This window comes from Pleurodeles waltl, chromosome 10 (genome assembly GCF_031143425.1).
Source record: "Pleurodeles waltl isolate 20211129_DDA chromosome 10, aPleWal1.hap1.20221129, whole genome shotgun sequence".
NCBI lineage: Eukaryota > Metazoa > Chordata > Amphibia > Caudata > Salamandridae > Pleurodeles > Pleurodeles waltl.
Genome location: NC_090449.1, coordinates 593,309 through 612,142, shown reverse-complemented (window position 1 = coordinate 612,142; position 18,834 = coordinate 593,309). Strand labels below are relative to the sequence as shown.

General features: G+C 49.4%; 1 protein-coding gene across 1 annotated transcript in view; it reads right to left on the bottom strand.

Annotated features, from left to right (window-relative positions):
* Nucleotides 1-18,834, bottom strand: part of SMC1A (structural maintenance of chromosomes 1A) — a 205,068-nt gene that overhangs the window by 102,478 nt on the left and 83,756 nt on the right. Inside the window, exons 5-10 of the mRNA XM_069209287.1 lie at nucleotides 18,066-18,304; nucleotides 16,709-16,967; nucleotides 13,623-13,763; nucleotides 13,081-13,163; nucleotides 10,719-10,926; nucleotides 292-477 (exon numbers count right to left, since the gene is read on the bottom strand). Coding sequence (XP_069065388.1) covers nucleotides 292-477; nucleotides 10,719-10,926; nucleotides 13,081-13,163; nucleotides 13,623-13,763; nucleotides 16,709-16,967; nucleotides 18,066-18,304 — 1,116 coding nt within the window. The remainder of the gene's footprint in view (nucleotides 1-291; nucleotides 478-10,718; nucleotides 10,927-13,080; nucleotides 13,164-13,622; nucleotides 13,764-16,708; nucleotides 16,968-18,065; nucleotides 18,305-18,834) is intronic.

The following is an 18,834-nucleotide window of genomic DNA, read 5'->3' as shown; positions in this document are numbered from 1 at the left end:
GTGACTTGATTATTCTTATCAAGTTAACTGTAATGCATTTGTCCCATGCAGTTGTCTCTATTTGGTTGATCCTTTGCAAATATTTAATTTCACAGAGCTGATGTTTTCTTCATTCTCACATAGGCAAGCAGCTTTAAATATGTGAGTCATTATGTCTGCTGTACAAAACACTTTAGTTTGATTTAATAAACTAAACCTTTGTTCCACATATCATGCAAATCTAGCCCGCATATTAGGGTACACATGACCATAGTGATTCATTCCCCCACATCAGTCTTTGAGTGCCTTTACCTCCAAGTAGTCGAGTGGCAGAAAGGTCTCCGGCTCGCCCCGCTGTTCTTTGATGTACTGGATACAGTCCCTGCCAGTTTTCTCGGAGTCCACAATGATGGCGTCCATGTTCTTGCCCAGCACCTTGGTGACTGCTATCTGATACTTCTTTTGCGTGGGCTGGCACAGGTCGATGAGACGGCCGTACTGTGGGAGCAACACATGGTGAATCCAGAGTGGGGAACACACAAATGTGTACTGGCTGAAGAGCATTCAACCTACATGAGATATTTTAGGGAAGTGGTCCCAGATATACAGCAAAGCAAAGTCAAGGACATAGAAATAACAAACAGGCATGGCACATTAAGTCATCCTAACAGCAATTAAAAGGCTGAACAGTGTTTATGAACACTGACAGGAAATGAAGTCCACAACCAGCAACAAAGAGGCGTAGGAAATACTCACAACAGTGGGGTCAACAGCATCAAGGAAAATGGTTAGTGTACCAACTCCAATGCATGCAATGAACACCCAAAGAGAAGAAAACGAACACTGACCACAAGAACCAGTGAACAGAGATCTACCAAAAACAAAAGGAAACCGACATTAAATCAACTCCACAACAACCAATGGTCAGACAAAGAAGATAAAGCAACCACAGCACCAGTGAACAGAGATCTACCAAAAACAAAAGGAAACCGACATTAAATCAACTCCACAACAACCAATGGTCAGACAAAGAAGATAAAGCAACCACAGCACCAGTGAACAGAGATCTACCAAAAACAAAAGGAAACAGACATTAAATCAACTCCACAACAACCAATGGTCAGACAAAGAAGATAAAGCAACCACAACACCAGTGAACAGAGATCTACCAAAAACAAAAGGAAACCGACATTAAATCAACTCCACAACAACCAATGGTCAGACAAAGAAGATAAAGCAACCACAGCACCAGTGAACAGAGATCTACCAAAAACAAAAGGAAACCGACATTAAATCAACTCCACAACAACCAATGGTCAGACAAAGAAGATAAAGCAACCACAGCACCAGTGAACAGAGATCTACCAAAAACAAAAGGAAACCGACATTAAATCAACTCCACAACAACCAATGGTCAGACAAAGAAGATAAAGCAACCACAGCACCAGTGAACAGAGATCTACCAAAAACAAAAGGAAACCGACATTAAATCAACTCCACAACAACCAATGGTCAGACAAAGAAGATAAAGCAACCACAGCACCAGTGAACAGATAAGCACCAGAAACACAAGAGACGGACAGTGGCGGCGGGTAAACTTTGATTCTGGTGGGGAAGAAAAATCTTGTTTGATTTAAACTTATCAGGAGAGAACAACGTGAGTGAGGTGCAGTGATTAGGGCGGGTTCGGCGCGCGCTTCAAGAACATTTGGGAGAAAAACTGCCAAATTAAGCATCTTACATGACAATTCTCTCATACAATGATAGAAAAAAATCGTATTGAAGGGCTTAAAAAAATAAATATTTCAATACTTTGTGGGCTGCAAGGCACACATCCCACCCAGGATGAGATTTAACCTTCACCAGAACACATTGAAAAATGTGAAATAATCGATTTCCACCATAATGTCTTATGTTGTGCTAAATATCTATCCCGTGCAGGCTAGCTTGCAAGGTTACATCATTCTTCAAAATGTATGAAGCATCTTTCTTTTTACTTTTCCATCCGGCCTCATTTCTACATGGAAATGCAGGGTGGGCAAATCAAAAGCCACAATGTACATTCAGTGCTGATCTTACAAGCTCATAGAGCAATACTACTGGATATTACAGAGATCCCATTGCACAAGTGTCACATGCTCAGTCAAGATTAGTGACCATATAGTGAAAGTTTTGTCAGTAGTAGAGAATATATAAAATTAGAAATACAAGTCTTGAACTATGCATGAATGCGCACTCAAATATGAGCTTCGAATATGTTTCAGGAAATATATTCCTTTTGTTGGGACCATTAACTTCCCAAAGTAGAAATATTTCACAACGAAATCATTTTCATAAAGGGGGAATAAATACACAAAACACCAGGGGCAGGAAGCAGTGATGGGAGGTCCTGGCTACCTTGTCGCCCCTAAAGGGCACAAAATAACAAGAGACAGAACCAATGGGACCACCATCTTTACCACTAAAAGCTTTGCGACTCCGGTTTCACGAATCCTACACCAGCATTTACTGGCAATTGTTTTTCCAGACTTAAAAAAAAGTCCCACAGGGTCGAACACAAAATGTATCCCAAAACGAATTTATTGCAGGACACTCTATCCCAAGCACAAGTCTGTAATCACAAAGCAAGAGATACTACTACTAATTACATTGACATACACCTAAAACCATAAGGTCTCTAGGCACTGTCCACCATGTTCTTAAAGTAAGAAGCCAGATTAGAAGAAGAAAAGCAGGACTTTTTTTTATTTCATCTTACATTTCTCCAGATTCGTCCTTCTTGAGATCCGTGGGAAGACTGCTTCACAATTTAGGGGTAAGGACAGAAAAGCGCAGATCACCCACAGAAGACTCTTTAAGGTGTGCAATGGTTTATAAAGACAAAATGCTGAGATCGGATTGGCTGGGTGGTGTTTTTGTATGCACGTGCGCACCAAGTAGCAGAGCTCTAAGAGGGCATGCAGCTTACTAGGGAGCTAAGTAGGGCTGTGAGATGAAAGATGGTATGTTTTGTTTTCTCAAGTAAAAATATCTGTTGAACTGCACCATCCTGCATTGTGGTCAAATTCCACATTCCCCTACCTGGAGCCAGCAAAGCAGGAGAAAAGGCCAGAGAACAATGCATCCCCAAAGGAGACAGAAGTGTCAGAGGGGAAGCTCTGCATGCAGGGGGAAGTGACATTGCCCACGTGCAGCGGGTGGTTAGCTAACACCGGCAGCTGCAGTCAAGAGGACACGGGTGACGCAGCCGAACCCACACGCTTGCCCTAAAAACTCTAGATTTGCCACCTCGTAAGCATTTTAATGGCATGGCCTATATTTTTAAGTCAGTTTTGGTAAAATATTGGGGGAATTATTAAAGGCAGAAACGGATTACCTTGTGAAATATAAACTTAAGACGATAAATATAAAAAACAAACTGCTAGATTATTAAAGCAGACTGGGGCAGGGGAGCCACGCTAAAACAGAACCCAGTGGATTCGCTGCTCAAGGACCCGATCCCAGCCCTTCCGGAATCCCAAGACATGAACAAATGGCTGATATGTTGCTCTCAGCTTTGAGGCAGCCCAGAGGTCACACAACACGAAGGTGACTCCCACCGGGTCCCCGATGAAAATCATAAAAAGAATAAGACTGGCTAGCCGAAGGGACATATATGTCTGCTGAAAAAACTAAACGCCTGTGTCTGTACTAACACTAAGGATGCGGGCGCAGATAAGAGTTGTCTAACTATGAGCTGCAGAAAGAAATGCTTGGAATGAAAATAATTCCAGAGGCAGCGAGTGAGGTGTGAGGTACACGGAAGAGCGACACAGTCCATACCCAAAGAGAATCTGAGCCTAACCTGCAGGCGAGCCTCCTCCTGCTGCAACTGATCCAGACCGTCACCGAGAAGGACCCAGGCCCGGCAGCTACCACCCCAGACAACCACACCAAGTCACCGAGAACGAAGGGTGCCTTACCCCCCATGGCGCGGTGCCAGCAAGTCACGGAGTGATACTGTGAAGCCTAGGGTGGCAATGCCCTAGTAATGTGCAGCAGGGCTCCTTCCCTGGTCGAGGGTGAGACATCAGAATCAAAGAGTTAACGAGATGCCCTGGTAATTTTACTCACAGACTGAAGCTGGTAACTGCTGCATCCTCTCTTTCTTCACTTCTGACCGACTCCCAACAGCAGCGCAGAAAGCAGACACCTCGTGTTTGCCAACACAAACTGCGCGGACTCTACCCCGCCCACCATTTCCCAACTTGTCACGGGGCTGGTCCCACCCTCCGTGACGAATTGGGAAAGGGTGGGGTGACCATCCTCCACTATCCTGACTGACGTGAAGCCCCTAGTGCTACAGGGCTTCAGCCTGAAACGCCCGGGGCTAACTTTATCCACATGTCATTAGGGGGTGGAGACTGGTCCTCAGCGCTATGTCTTTGCCGAGCTGATGACCTCACAGGCCTCAGGCTGTGAGCTGGTCAGCCCGGCAAACAGACTCAGTCAGGGGAGGGCCTGCCCTGCCCAGAGGAAAATGGAATGCGCTGTCATCATCCTGATCCTGCCAGTCTCATGTCACGTGACAGTAGCCCCGGGCCATGCCGCAGCCCCAAGCAAGAGGTGTGTGCATTTTTGTTAGGGGAGTTTGTTTTCACTTTTTTTTTTTACGAACTTACGACGGCGGAGCCCCGACGCCCTCATGCAGAAACCGCCACTGGATACGGAACAGCAAATCACCTCCACAACAAGCAATGACCAGACAAAGGCAATAAGAAACAAGAACCACAAGAACCAGAGGACAGAGAACCACCAGAAAGGAACAGTAAATCACCTCCACAACAAGCAATGACCAGACTAAGACCATAAGAAACAGGAACCATAAGCACCAGTGAACAGAGAATCAAAAGAAACAAAAGGAGACATAAGGAATAATAAATCAACTGCACAACTAGCAATGAACAAAGAATAAGATAAACACCAGCTACAAGCACCAGTGAACATAGAATCACCAGAAACAAAAGAGATAAGTGTATGAAGCTGGACTGGTGTGTGGTGAGCATCTATGGTGTTATCTCCCTATACCAGGTCAGGGTATCCCCTATTAGTGAGGTGTAGGCAGTGTCTAGAAGCCAGGCTCTCTAGAGGTAGCTGTGGATGAGCAGCCAAGACTTACCTAGGAGACATGCAAAGCTCATGCAATACCACTGCATTCACACAGCACTTACACACATGAAAGAAACAACACAGTGTTATAAAAATAAAGGTACTTTATTTTAAGAACACAAATACTAAAATACTGTATAGGCAATACTCTACTAGCAGGTGAGTAAATACACTATTATATACACCTTAGTAATCAGGAATGGGCATAGAAAGCAACAGAAAACAGTGAAATAACAGTAAGCAATAGTGACCCTGGGGGGAAACCATATACTAAAAAAAAAAAAAAAAAGAATGCGAAAGGCAGACCCCAAACCAGGTGAGTGGAATCTGTAGAGAGGAGCTGGAGGATCTAGAAACCACAAAAGGTAAGTACCAGAGTGACAACCAGGAGAGAAGAGGTAAGTACCTGTTTTTCCCCCAAACCCACAGATAAACTTTGTAAAAGGACTGTGCAGGACCTAAGCAAGACTGAAAGAAACAGAAGGTGGATCCAGGAGGCAGAAGAGGACCTGCAATGAAGAGGACCAAGGCCAGTTCCAGTTGGAGTGTCCGGTTGGGGAAGGAGCCAATACCCACCCTTTTAGAGATACAGGACCAGGTCGAAGGTGAAGACCAGGAGTCGGCTATGCAGCACAGGAGCAGAGGAAGAGTTTCAGGAGTGATGCAGTCGATGTCCCACATCGGAAGAAGAGTTGCAGTCCATCAGTGGTGTGGAAAAACTACCAACAAGCCTCGGCAAAGGCAAGAGTCACAGATGAAGAGTTGCTGGGAACCAGGAAGGTCCAAGGGGACTCAAACCCAAGGAGGTGAGTCCCAGGTGACCCTCAGTAGTGATGAGAGCCAGAAGTCGAGGATACAGCACCCACAGGCAGCAGGCAAAGGAGTGCAGTGAGGCCCACTCAGCACACCTGGGAAAGTGTCCCATGTCGCAGAAGCAGCAGGCAGGAGACTAAGCGTCACAGAGAAGAGTGGTGGCAGCCAGGGCTACACAGAGACTGAAGCTCCCTTGGAAGAAGAGCCAACAAGCCTTGGTAGCCGCAAGAGTCACGGTGCACTGGGGTACCGTCATACCAGGAGATGTAAAGACTCACCACCTCCCAAGTCACGTAGCTGGTAGAAGGGACCGAGGTGACCACTCCCGACCACCACCTGTGTTGCAGAATCCACACAGAGTTGCAGAAGAGAGGATCCATGCAGCCAGTCGTCGCTGCAGTTGGTGCCTGCTGATGTAGGGAAGTGACTCCTTCACTCCCAAGGGAGATTCATTTTTGCTTCTTGGTGCAGACTGAAGACTTGCTGTCCTGAGAGGATGCACAGCCGGGGAAACTTTGCAGTTGCTGAAAGGAGCCGGAGAAACAATGTTGCAAAGCGAAGTCGTCACTGGAGCTGCAGATTGTAGGTTCCTGTGAAGTCCAGTTGCAGTTTCAGTGGCCAGAAGTCGAAGTAAACGTTGCAGAGGAGTCCTGCTGGAATCTTGCACGTCGAATTTCAGGACCCACCCAAGAGGGAGACCCTATATAGAGACCTCTACAAGGGGGATTCGTCACCTAGCAGGGTGACCACCTATTGGGAGGGGGCTGTGATGTCACCTGCCTGACCTGGCCACTTAGATGCTCCCGGAGGTCTCTGCTTATCTTGGATTCAAGATCACAGAATCAAGTGGCCAACTGAAGGAGCTCTGGGCACCACCCCTGGGGTGGTGATGGACAGGGGAGTGGTCACTCACCTTTCCATTGTCCAGTTTCACGCCAGAGCAAGGACCAGGGTTCCCTGGACTGGTGCAAACCAGTTTATGCAAGGAAGACACCAAATGTGCGTATGAAAGCATACCAGTGCCTTGGGGAGGCTACCCCTTCCAAGCCATGTAACACCTATTTTCAAAGGGAGAGGATGTTGCCTCCCTCTCCCAAAGGAAATCCTTTGTTCTGCCTTTCTGGGCTTGAGCTGTTCAAGCAGCAAGAGGGCAGAAATCTGTCTGTAGCATGGCAGCAGTGTGGGCTGACCGAGAAAACCCTGCAAACTGATAGGAGCAAAGCTGGAGGTCCTTTAAGGAGCCCCCAGGGTGCATGGAATTATACCTCCAATACTAGCAAAAGTATTGGGGTATGATTCCAACATGTTTGATACCAAACATGACCTGTAGTCAAAGGGTGCATGCACCTTTTCACGCAGGCTGCAATGGCAGGCCTGCAGACACATTTCCCATGGGCTGCCATGGGTGGCATAATACATGCTGCAGCCCCCATGGGGAACCCTTGGTGCCCCAATGCCTTTGGTATGTACCAAATTTAGAGGGAGAGGGCAGGCACTGGGGTCCTGGTTAGCAGGATCCCAGTTAACAGTCAAAAACACACTGACTGCAGGCAAAAAAGGTAACCATGCCACAAAGAGGGTACTCTCCTACAATAAGGAACAGCAAATCATCTCTAGAGCAAGCAATGCCCAGACAAAGAGAATAAGAAACAGGAACCACAAGAATTAGTGAACAGAGAACTACCAGAAACAAAATAAAGATAAGGAACAGTAAATCATCTCCAAAACAAGCAATGACCAGACACAGAATACGAAACAGGAACCCCAAGCACCAGAGGACAGAGAACCACCAGAAACAAGAGATATGGAACAGTAAAGCATCTCCAGAACAAGCAATGAACAAAGAGAATAAGAAACAGGATCCACAAGCACCAGTGAACAGAGAACCACCATAAAACAAGAGGAAGATAAGGAATAGTAAATCAACAGCACAACAAGCAAAAGCCAGACAAAGAGAATAGGAAACAGCAACCACAACAAGCAGTAAACAACGACCACCAGAAACACAAGTTAACATTAGAAGCAGTAAATCAACTCCACAAGCGGACAGAAAACCATCACAAACAAAAACGAGATAAGGAACAGTAAATCATCTCCAGAACAAGCAATGAACAGATAAGGAAAATACACTCAGTAGCAAAGGACAGTAAGAGGAAATGAACTCCTCAAAAAGCAACAATGGCTCTACAGTCCAGCGCAAGCAATGAACAAATAACTAAGTCAACAGTAATAAAAAGGTTAAACACCCGGGCATGGACAAAGAATCAACTAAAGAAGCAATAGAAACAGAACCAACTCAAGCATAAGTAACAAAATGTGACAGGTAACCAAAGGCGATCAGTTAATAAACAGGTAATCAGCTAAAAGAAACAAAGTATTAGGTGGATGAAATCATCTTAATAATAACAGCAGTTAGCTTGCAGGGAAGCAATTCAACATCAATCAATAGGTCCAATGAATAACGTTAACATTACTGCTCCTTGCAGAGCCGTGGTCACTCTGCTGATGCCTCCAGGCTTCTGTGCACACTATGCCCCCTCCCGCCCTCTCCTAGCGTGAGTGCTGCTTACCTCAGAGCAGTGGTGCAGTCTGTTGATGCTTCAAGCCTTGTGTGCGTACTGTGCCCCACCCTCTCCACAGGTGACGGTGCTTCTCACAGCAGAGTCGTGGTACACTCTGCTGAAGCACACTATGCCCATCCTCCTCTCCTGGGGTGAGTGCTGCTCAATACAGAGCCATGTTGCCCTCTCTTGATGCTTTCAGCCTTCAGTGCACAAGAAGCCCCATTCCCTCCTCTCGGTATGTGTGCTGCTCCCCGCAGAGCCACTGTGCTGATGCTTCCAGCCTTCTGTGCTCACTATGCTCAAACCCCCCTTCTAGAATGAGAGTGCTGCACTCTGCTGCTGCTTCCAGCCCCGGGTGCACCCTATGCCCACCTTGCCCCCGTGTGAGTACTGCTCACCCAGCACTGCGGGGCACTCTGCTGATGCTTCCAGCCTCGTGTGCACCCCATGCCCACCTTGCCCCCGTGTGAGTACTGCTCACCCAGCACTGCGGGGCACTCTGCTGCTGCTTCCAGCCTCGGGTGCACCCTATGCCCACCTTGCCCCCGTGTGAGTACTGCTCACCCAGCACTGCGGGGCACTCTGCTGATGCTTCCAGCCTCGTGTGCACCCCATGCCCACCTTGCCCCCGTGTGAGTACTGCTCACCCAGCACTGCGGGGCACTGCTGCTGCTTCCAGCCTCGGGTGCACCCTATGCCCACCTTGCCCCTGTGTGAGTACTGCTCAACCAACACTGCGGGGCACTCTGCTGCTGCTTCCAGCCTCGGGTGCACCCTATGCCCACCTTGCCCCCGTGTGAGTACTGCTCACCCAGCACTGCGGGGCACTCTGCTGATGCTTCCAGCCTCGTGTGCACCCCATGCCCACCTTGCCCCCGTGTGAGTACTGCTCACCCAGCACTGCGGGGCACTGCTGCTGCTTCCAGCCTCGGGTGCACCCTATGCCCACCTTGCCCCTGTGTGAGTACTGCTCACCCAACACTGCGGGGCACTTTGCTGATGCTTCCAGCCTCGTGTGCACCCCATGCCCACCTTGCCCCCGTGTGAGTACTGCTCACCCAGCACTGCGGGGCACTCTGCTGATGCTTCCACCCTCGTGTGCACCCCATGCCCACCTTGCCCCCGTGTGAGTACTGCTCACCCAGCACTGCGGGGCACTCTGCTAATGCTTTCAGCAGTGTGTGCACACTATGCCCACCTTGCCCCTGTGTGAGTACTGCTCACCCAACACTGCGGGGCACTTTGCTGATGCTTCCAGCCTCGTGTGCACCCCATGCCCACCTTGCCCCCGTGTGAGTACTGCTCACCCAGCACTACGGGGCACTCTGCTAATGCTTTCAGCAGTGTGTGCACACTATGCCCACCTTGCCCCCGTGTGAGTACTGCTCACCCAGCACTGCGGGGCACTCTGCTAATGCTTTCAGCAGTGTGTGCACACTATGCCCACCTTGCCCCTGTGTGAGTACTACTCACCCAACACTGCGGGTCACTCTGCTAATGCTTTCAGCCTCGTGTGAACCCCCTGCCCACCTTGCCCCCGTGTGAGTACTGCTCACCCCAGCACTGCGGGCACTCTGCTGATGCTTCCAGCCTCGTGTGCACCCCATGCCCACCTTGCCCCCGTGTGAGTACTGCTCACCCAGCACTGCGGGGCACTCTGCTGATGCTTCCAGCCTCGTGTGCACCCCATGCCCACCTTGCCCCCGTGTGAGTACTGCGGGGCACTCTGCTAATGCTTTCAGCAGTGTGTGCACACTATGCCCACCTTGCCCCTGTGTGAGTACTGCTCACCCAACACTGCGGGGCACTCTGCTAATGCTTTCAGCCTCATGTGAACCCCATGCCCACCTTGCCCCCGTGTGAGTACTGCTCACCCAGCACTGCGGGGCACTCTGCTAATGCTTTCAGCAGTGTGTGCACACTATGCCCACCTTGCCCCCGTGTGAGTACTGCTCACCCCAGCACTGCGGGGCACTCTGCTGATGCTTCCAGTCTTGGGTGCACCCTATGCCCATATTGCCCACGTGTGAGTACTGCTCACCCAGCACTGCGGGGCACTCTGCTAATGCTTTCAGCAGTGTGTGCACACTATGCCCACCTTGCCCACGTGTGAGTACTGACCACCCCAGCACTGCGGGGCACTCTGCTAATGCTTTCAGCAGTGTGTGCACACTATGGTCCATCCCATCCCCTCAGAGTCCGAGCACTGCTCACCACAGAGCCTGGATACAGCCTCTTAATGCTCTCCATGATCTCGGCCTTGCGCTGCTGCCGGCTGCTCTCCTGACGGTCGATGCGGGCGTCGCCCAGCTGCTCCATCACCTGGTTCAGTTCCTTGTTGATCTCATCTATGCGCCGCTTGGCCTGCTCCACCTCTTCTGTCAGGTCAGCTTCTTGGGTCTTCTGTTCATCCAGCGACTGCCTGTAGACAACAGCAAGAGTGTGAGGGTTCCCTGGTGTACACGGAGAAGGGGTGTGTGGGGACAGAGAGGCCGGAAGGAGGGACAGGATCAACAGCAAGAGTGAGAGGGTTCCCTGGGGCACATGTAGAAGGGGTGTGTGGGGACAGAGAGGCCGGAAGGAGGGACAGGATCAACAGCAAGAGTGAGAGGGTTCCCTTACACACATGGAGAAGTGGTGTGTGGGGACAGGCAAGCCGGAAAGTGGGACAGAACCAACAGCAAGTGTGTGAGGGTTCCCTTATGCACATGGAGAAGGGGTGTATGGGGACAGAGGTCGGAAAGAGGGACAGAACCAACAGCAAGAGTGTGAGGGTTTCCTGGGACACACGAAGAAGGGGTGTGTGTGGGGACGGAGGTCGGAAAGAGGGACAGAACCAACAGCAAGAGTGTGAGGGTTCCCTGTGGCACATGGAGAAGGTGTGTGGGGGACAGAGAGGCCGGATAGAGGGACTGAACCAACAGCAAGAATGGTGGGTTACCTGGGACACATGGAGAGGGGGTGAGTGGAGACAGAGGGGCTGGAAAGAGGGACAGAACCAACAGCAAGTGTGAGGCTTTCCCTGGGACACATGGAGGAGGGGTGTGTGGGGACAAATGCCAGAAAGAGGGACGGAACCAACAGCAAGTGTGAGGGTTCCCTTATGCAACAGAGAAGGGGTGTGTGGGGACAGAAGCAACAGCAAGATTGTGAGGGTTCCCTTATGCGCATGGAGAAGGGGTGAGTGGGGGACAGAGGCCGGAAAGAGGGACAGAACCAACAGCAAGTGTGAGGGTTCCCTGGGACACATGGAGGAGGGGTGTGTGGGGACAGATGCTGGAAAGAGGGACAGAACCAACAGCAAGAGTGTGAGGGTTCCCTGGGGCACATGGAGAAGGGGTGTGTGTGGGGACAGAGAGAGATCTGAAAAGAGGCAGAAGCAGTCTGACAGGGTTGGAACCTAGTAGTGAAATACAGAACTACTAAATAATGGCAGTTTACCAGGCCATCCAAACAAATTAGAAGAAACTAAAAAAATATATATATTTATAGACTGGAGTGGAAGGAGGCAGCAAGGGAGGAACACTGCGGGGAAAAGTTATTGTGAATGGGGGAGCAATGGAAGATCTTGAGATGGGAAGGGGCAATAAATTAAAACAGCAAAAAAGCCTGGGAGGGTTATGGACTATGTTGCGGAAAGGAATAGCTGGGCGGTGGTGGATGTTGGGTGGGGACAAGAAAACATATACACTCCCATGAAGTGCTGCAAGAAAAATAAAAGCAGCTCCCTGAAAGTAAATAGTTGCAGGATCGAAGGCATCCAAACAAAAGGCTGGTAAAGAAGCAAAGCTTCAGGGGAGGGACTAACACAAAAAGAAGAGTAAGAGCCACTGAATAGGAAGCAAGAAAATTAGAATGACAGGGAAGCCAAACGGTAAGCAACAGGCTGACCAAAGCCTGTAAGTATTAATACTAAACACAATCATTCTTTTGACAACAAACAGCTACAAGCTGACTGAATGAAATACCTAAAAGGGGGAGTACAATTTTATCTTGTGCAGAAAGCTTATAAAAGGAGAAATCTCATGCAGAACTTAGTCCTCGGGGACTGCAAGGACTGAGGGTAAAGTGTGACTCAGAGTGTAGCCTGTCTTGGTCTGGATCACCTAGAGGAGCAACCCAAGGGAAAGGCACCGATGCTCCTCCCACTCTGGCTTCATTTTCAGGGGTTTCATTTTCTGTTAAAATGGTTCATCTGGTTGTTTATGGCTAAGAGGCCCTCAAAATACTCATTTTATTCTATCCATGCAAGGTTCCAAAAATGATCTTTAGTACCTTGTGTTGTGGTTTGTGGACAGTTCAACGCTCTCAGCCCTAACCTGCTCCTAGCCAGCTAGTGGGAATGTACCAAGAAAGGTCAATCTGGGGGTGCCATAATTTAGGTCTCCAGTCGATACATAGGTGGAATTTCCCGGCTTCACTCACTTGCTCATGGCAATGTACTGGGGAACAGGGACAGTATGGAGAGGAGCGGCAAATCGTACTGGGTGAGTGAGGGTTAAAGGGACAAATGGATGGGAAGAGCCAATAAGATGCTTAAATCAGTACATGGTTAGGAATTCCAGGCGTCACTCACTTGCTGGTTGCAATGTACTCCTCGAGCTTCTCAATTCTTTTCTGGTTCTCTTCGATCTCTCGTAACTTCTGTTTTATTTTTGCCTGAGAATGAAAGATGGAGGAGGGTGGGTGTTTGGAAGAAGATGGAAAATTAGTAAGTTGAGGGAGATAAGAGATTTGAGGGAGATAAGAGACACATGCTCTTCCCGCCTCCCAAGGTGAAAAATTCAAAGGCTGAGCATTGAATGGGAGTGGGGTCTAAATTCCATTGAGAATGTGTGACATAGAAGCTTATCATGAGCATGGTATACAGAACAACATGTAGAAGTAGACCTGGTGGCCACGACACCTTCCACAACATGTAGAAGTAGACTTAGTGGGCAAGACAGCCTCCACAACACCAAGTAGACCCAGTGGCCACGTCACCCCCCACAACATGTAAAAGGTACCCGGTGGCTACAACACCCTACACAACATGTAGAAGTAGACCTGGTGGCCAAGGCACCCTCCACAACATGTAGAAGTAGACCCGGTGGCCCTCACCACCTACTTAGCACATACCTCCGTTTCCACTTTCTTGCGCTCCTCCAGATCTAGACGGTCCTGGTCAGCCTTTTGGTCGCGGTTGAATTTCTCCATCTCTTGTGCCAGTGTGGCAGCTCTCTTACTGGCCTCTTCCTTCAGCCGGTGGTACTGTTTCACCTGTGGCCACAGAATAAACAGACTAGGAACAGTGCACAAATGAGCTGCTCACAAAGCAAGCACAGGTTGAATATTTGTTGCACTGTATGCAGAGCAACACATCAACTCATCATGGCACAAAACTTGGCGAGAAATGCACAAGTGAGTGTTGTCTTAGGTATCAAACAAATCATGCTAAATAGGAAATCTGCCCCTTTATCCCCCTTCCCAACAAGACCAGACACTTCCTCTCTGTTGTAAACAAGCCTGAGCATCTCTACATTGGCTCATCATCATTGCTAGGGCCCGAATCAAGTTAGATCTGCAACCCAATGAATGCAAGGACCAACTACAAAATGTAGAGAAGATTTAAATGAAGAGACAATGTTTCACTCGAGTTTCTCGCTTTGCAAGCTGCTCCCGGGACCTTTTTTTGGCACATAAAAAAAAAGAAAAGGGCCTGTCATCTGTCAAGAACAGTTAGGTTTGCAAGGTTCCCTTAAACTCAAAGTCTGGTAGGGCATGTGACCCTTTTAAGGCATCCAGCCATTGAAAGCTTTGCGTACAGAGAGAAGTTTGTACACCTATGGTGTGGCACCCTATCCTGAGTCCAGGCAACCCTTAGTGATATTGAGTAGGTTTCCAAATAGCAGAGGCCCTCTGGGGATAGCTGAGGCGAATAACTAAAGCTTAACTAGGAGGAACGTAAAGCACTTGCAATGCCACAGTACTCAGACAGTAACTCACTCACAGGAAAGAACCACACAAGTGTTGCAAAAATAAAGTATACTTTATCACAGCACTACTACTAGACTAGCACTGGTATAGCTCCCTTTGAAGAAATTACATACAACTATGCAAATTAAATAACCATCAAAAATAGCATAGAAATATTCAGGGCCCTAGGGGAGGGCCAAACCATATACTAAAAGAGTGGAATGTGAACGAGTGACTCCAGCCAAGGTAGGTGTGGTAGTTGGGGGCTGGGGCAGTTAGGAACACCACAGGTAAGGACAGTAAGTGACCCCAGCAACCAGGAGTAAGTCAGTTACCCACTCAGTTGTCCCATAGGCTAACACAGAGTAGTGGCTGGAGCTTGTGGTATTCAGGATCCTGCCCAGTAGACAGAGTAAACCAGCAGGCAAGAGGATGGATGGAGAGTGCCCACAACCCCAGGATACCCAGAAGACAGGAGTACCTACAACAGGGACCCTGATGAAGAGGGGAGAAGGAACTCTCTCTGAAGACTGTGGATGCCTCCGATTGTCCAGCTGATGTCACGACCCGTGGACCAGGCCAGCAGAACCCAGGGACAGATTCTGGACGTGGAGGACCTTCAAAGTAAGGACACAGAGTCCAGCACCCAAGGAGGTGGCCAGGTGCTGCAGGTGGCCATGTCCACCCTCCTGAAGATGAAGTTCCTGCAAGTCGGTGGTTGGAGAAGTCCAGCAGCAGGAACCAGGTGCTGCTAAAGATCCCAGGAGTCACCTACAAACTGTTCCTCGACAGTCGCTGACTGAAGGAGGGCTAGTGACCAGCCAAGTCACCAACAAGCATTGGCAAATACAAACAGGAGCAGAAGAGCAGTTTGCAAAGTTTTGGGGACCAGCAAGGTCGAGGAGACTCTACCCAGGAAGGAGAGTCAGAGCTGGCCCTCAGCACACAGCAAACATGCCTTGGTTCAGAGTATCCATTATGTAGCTGGACCACTTGTGTTGACCAGAGTCTACTACACGTCTTAAGATGGCTTCCCTGCACTTACAGAGTCCAATAATTGTCCTGGGATCTGTAGAAGTACCTTGCTCATGCAGGAGTATCCTCACAGTTCGATACATGCACCCTGTCCTTGGACTGAAGGACCTACAAGAGAGGTGACTTATGTCTAAATACAGTGGTTAGGTTTGGCAGTGAAGGGGTGCATGCATCATTTCACGCAGGCTGCAATGGCAGAACTGCAGACACAGTTTGCATGGGCTCCTATGGGTGGCATAATACATGCTGCTGTCCATAGGGGACCCCTGGTGTACCAATGCCTTGGGTACTTAGGTACCATATACTAGGGACTTACATGGGTACACCAATATGACAATTGTGGCTGTGACAAGTAACCAACAACTCAATTTATTGGAGAGCACAGTCACTGGGGTCCTGCTCAGCAGGATTCCCAGTGATCTACAGTCCAAACGCACTGACATCAGGCAAAAAGTGGGGGTGACTATGCCAGAAAGAGGGCACTTTCCTACAGCAATTACATTTAAGAGCACGACACAAGGGCCTACGCTTTGTGACTCACAGACAGAACCTAGTTGGACACCCAAAACTTGATTACATCTTCCTCTGGTCACATTCAACCCAATGCAGGGTCAGACATGAATAGGCCATTTATCTTGTTGTCACCAGACTTTCCTCTAGTGTCCGTCTTCTCACCCTGTTCTCCTAAAGTAAGATCTCTCTCCCTCTCAAACTCCTCTACCTCACTTCAAATCAGCACTAATGTTGCTCTCTTCACTTGTATTAAATGGTGAATCCAGACATTTACCTGGGCTCTCAATTTGCTCATACATGGTTTCGCCACAATTCGATCTTTCCTTAGGCTCTCCAATCCAAAGTTATGAACAGACACCTTCCCTACAGCAGTCTCTCCTTGTTCCGGTTTTACCAAAATTCTCATAATTCCTCCACCATTGGTATCTCTCCCCGATCACTGCAGCTGTTTTTCACCACCCACTTCTCAGATCTCTAGATCTTGGCTCTGCTTGTATTGCATTGTCCTCCAGAGACATCTCTCTCCTTGTCCGGGTCCCTATTCTCACCAGTTTCCTCTCAAGTCAGATTCTTATTTGACTCTGCCCCTATTCTCACCTAATAATTCCTAAGAAAGACCCCTTTCTCTCGACTTCTCCATCTTAAGCCCTAAGTAGATTCTCCTTAAGAGACTCTTCTTTGTCCAAGTCTCCCGATCTTACCTGATTCTCCTCGAGAGTCAGATCTCTCCCCTGGCTCTGGCTCTCCTCTTCCATCCTGTCCTCAAACTCCTTGCGGGCTTTCCCCACCGAGGCCACTTCCTTCTCCAGCTCGTCCATGTCTGCCTTGCGCTTCTTGTACTGCTTCTGGGCATTCTGCAAGGACTTCTTGGCAGCCTCCAGCTTCTTGATCTTGTGTGATGTGTTCTCTTTGGCCTTGATGTACTGAGGCCGCTTCTGGTTTAACTCCGAGTCCTTCTCCCTGGAGAAAAAAAGGAAAGATTTAGCCATTTAAATTGCTTTCCCCGCCACAAGTGTATTAACCTGCCACAGGATGTGACCCTTGTCAAAGCTGAGGAGTGGTGGACTTCTGCCCTCTGTAAGCCAAAGACCAACTTCAGAAGCTGCCTCCTGCAGCAGAGGGCAAGGGACTGTCATCGTACGCACTTGATTACTCATGGGATGCTAATCGTAGCTGCACAAGGACCAGCAGAGTGACCCGAGACTGTGTTCAGAAAAGAGGCAGTGAGCGAAACATTTTAAAGGCCTTTAGAGAGGACACATGGTGTGCAGGAAAAGCAGGTTTGGGATATAAATAGTTTGTGTGTATGCTGCTGTGCGCAGAGCCTGTATGAAAGGGTAGTGAAAGCAGCGCAAGGAGAAACATGAGCCAAGTGGAGAGAGATCTGTTCACAACTGTCGTCTTGTTTGGCACAGCAGCAAGGAAGATACTTTATGGGCAGCTCGACTGTCAGCCTGCACAACATATATACATTACTATGCCTGTGAGAGGGCAGAGTTTGAGCAACAATACAGACCTGTGCAACTTGTAAAATAACCTGCTCTAAATAGCTATTGTACATTCAAATCAAAGAATTACAGAGGAGGGGGTTCTGTAACCTTTCACTGCGGGACAGTTATATGTGTGAAATGCCCTGGTGATTGCTCCATGGTCACATCCCTAACGCCCTTGTACAAAATTTATAAAGGTTATCCCCACATCACTCAGATCGTCTGCTTCCGCATATTACACATATATACACATACACATTTGTAGCACTGCATCCTATAAGAAAAGTCTGAAGGGAAAAGGGCCACGACCTGGATGTGACATGGTAGGAGTGCCTCCAGTACCTGAACCCACTTTTTCGGTTTCTTCTGAGGTGTTTGCTCCCCATGCCCTCGGTTCTCCCTGGCCTGCACCTGCTGCTCTGTAGAGCAGACATGTTCAGTTATATGCAGAGGATACGATCAACTAGTGGCTGTGATGGGAGACTGCATGCCACAGGCATCCACACTATGCTGGGAGGGAGGAGCTAAGATCACCTAAAGACGCTGACGGAGGGGGACTGGTTCGTACTTTATGCCCTTTTCAATGGTTTGCTGCTCCCGCATTATCTTGCCCAGGTCCTTCTTTTTGTCCTTGAGCTCCTCTTCCACCTTGTCCATGCGCTTCTTGTCCCTGTCGATGTCCTTGTTCTTGGTAGTCAGCTCCTTGTTCAACTTCTCTAGCTCAGTCTCATTGTGGTAGAGCTTGAACAGCTGCAGCTGCAACTGGGCACGCTGGCATTCGTCCTTCAAACGCTGGTAACGTTCAGCCTAAGGACAGGAAAGATAAGAGAAGATGGTCAAGATACGCCCAACTGCTCACTAGATACTTCCCCACCAGCCAACCTATCAACAAGCATGTCCCCACCGACCGAAGGCGAGCACACCGCACCGCCCGAAGGCGAGCACGCACCACACTCCCACCGACCGCCCCGAGCACGCGCACACTCCCACCGACCGCCCCGAGCACGCGCACACTCCCACCGACCGCCCCGAGCACGCGCACACTCCCACCGACCGCCCCAAGCACGCGCACACTCCCACCGACCGCCCCAAGCACGCGCACACTCCCACCGACCGCCCCAAGCACGCGCACACTCCCACCGACCGCCCCAAGCACGCGCACACTCCCACCGACCGCCCCAAGCACGCGCACACTCCCACCGACCGCCCCAAGCACGCGCACACTCCCACCGACCGCCCCGAGCACGCGCACACTCCCACCGACCGCCCCAAGCACGCGCACACTCCCACCGACCGCCCCGAGCACGCGCACACTCCCACCGACCGCCCCGAGCACG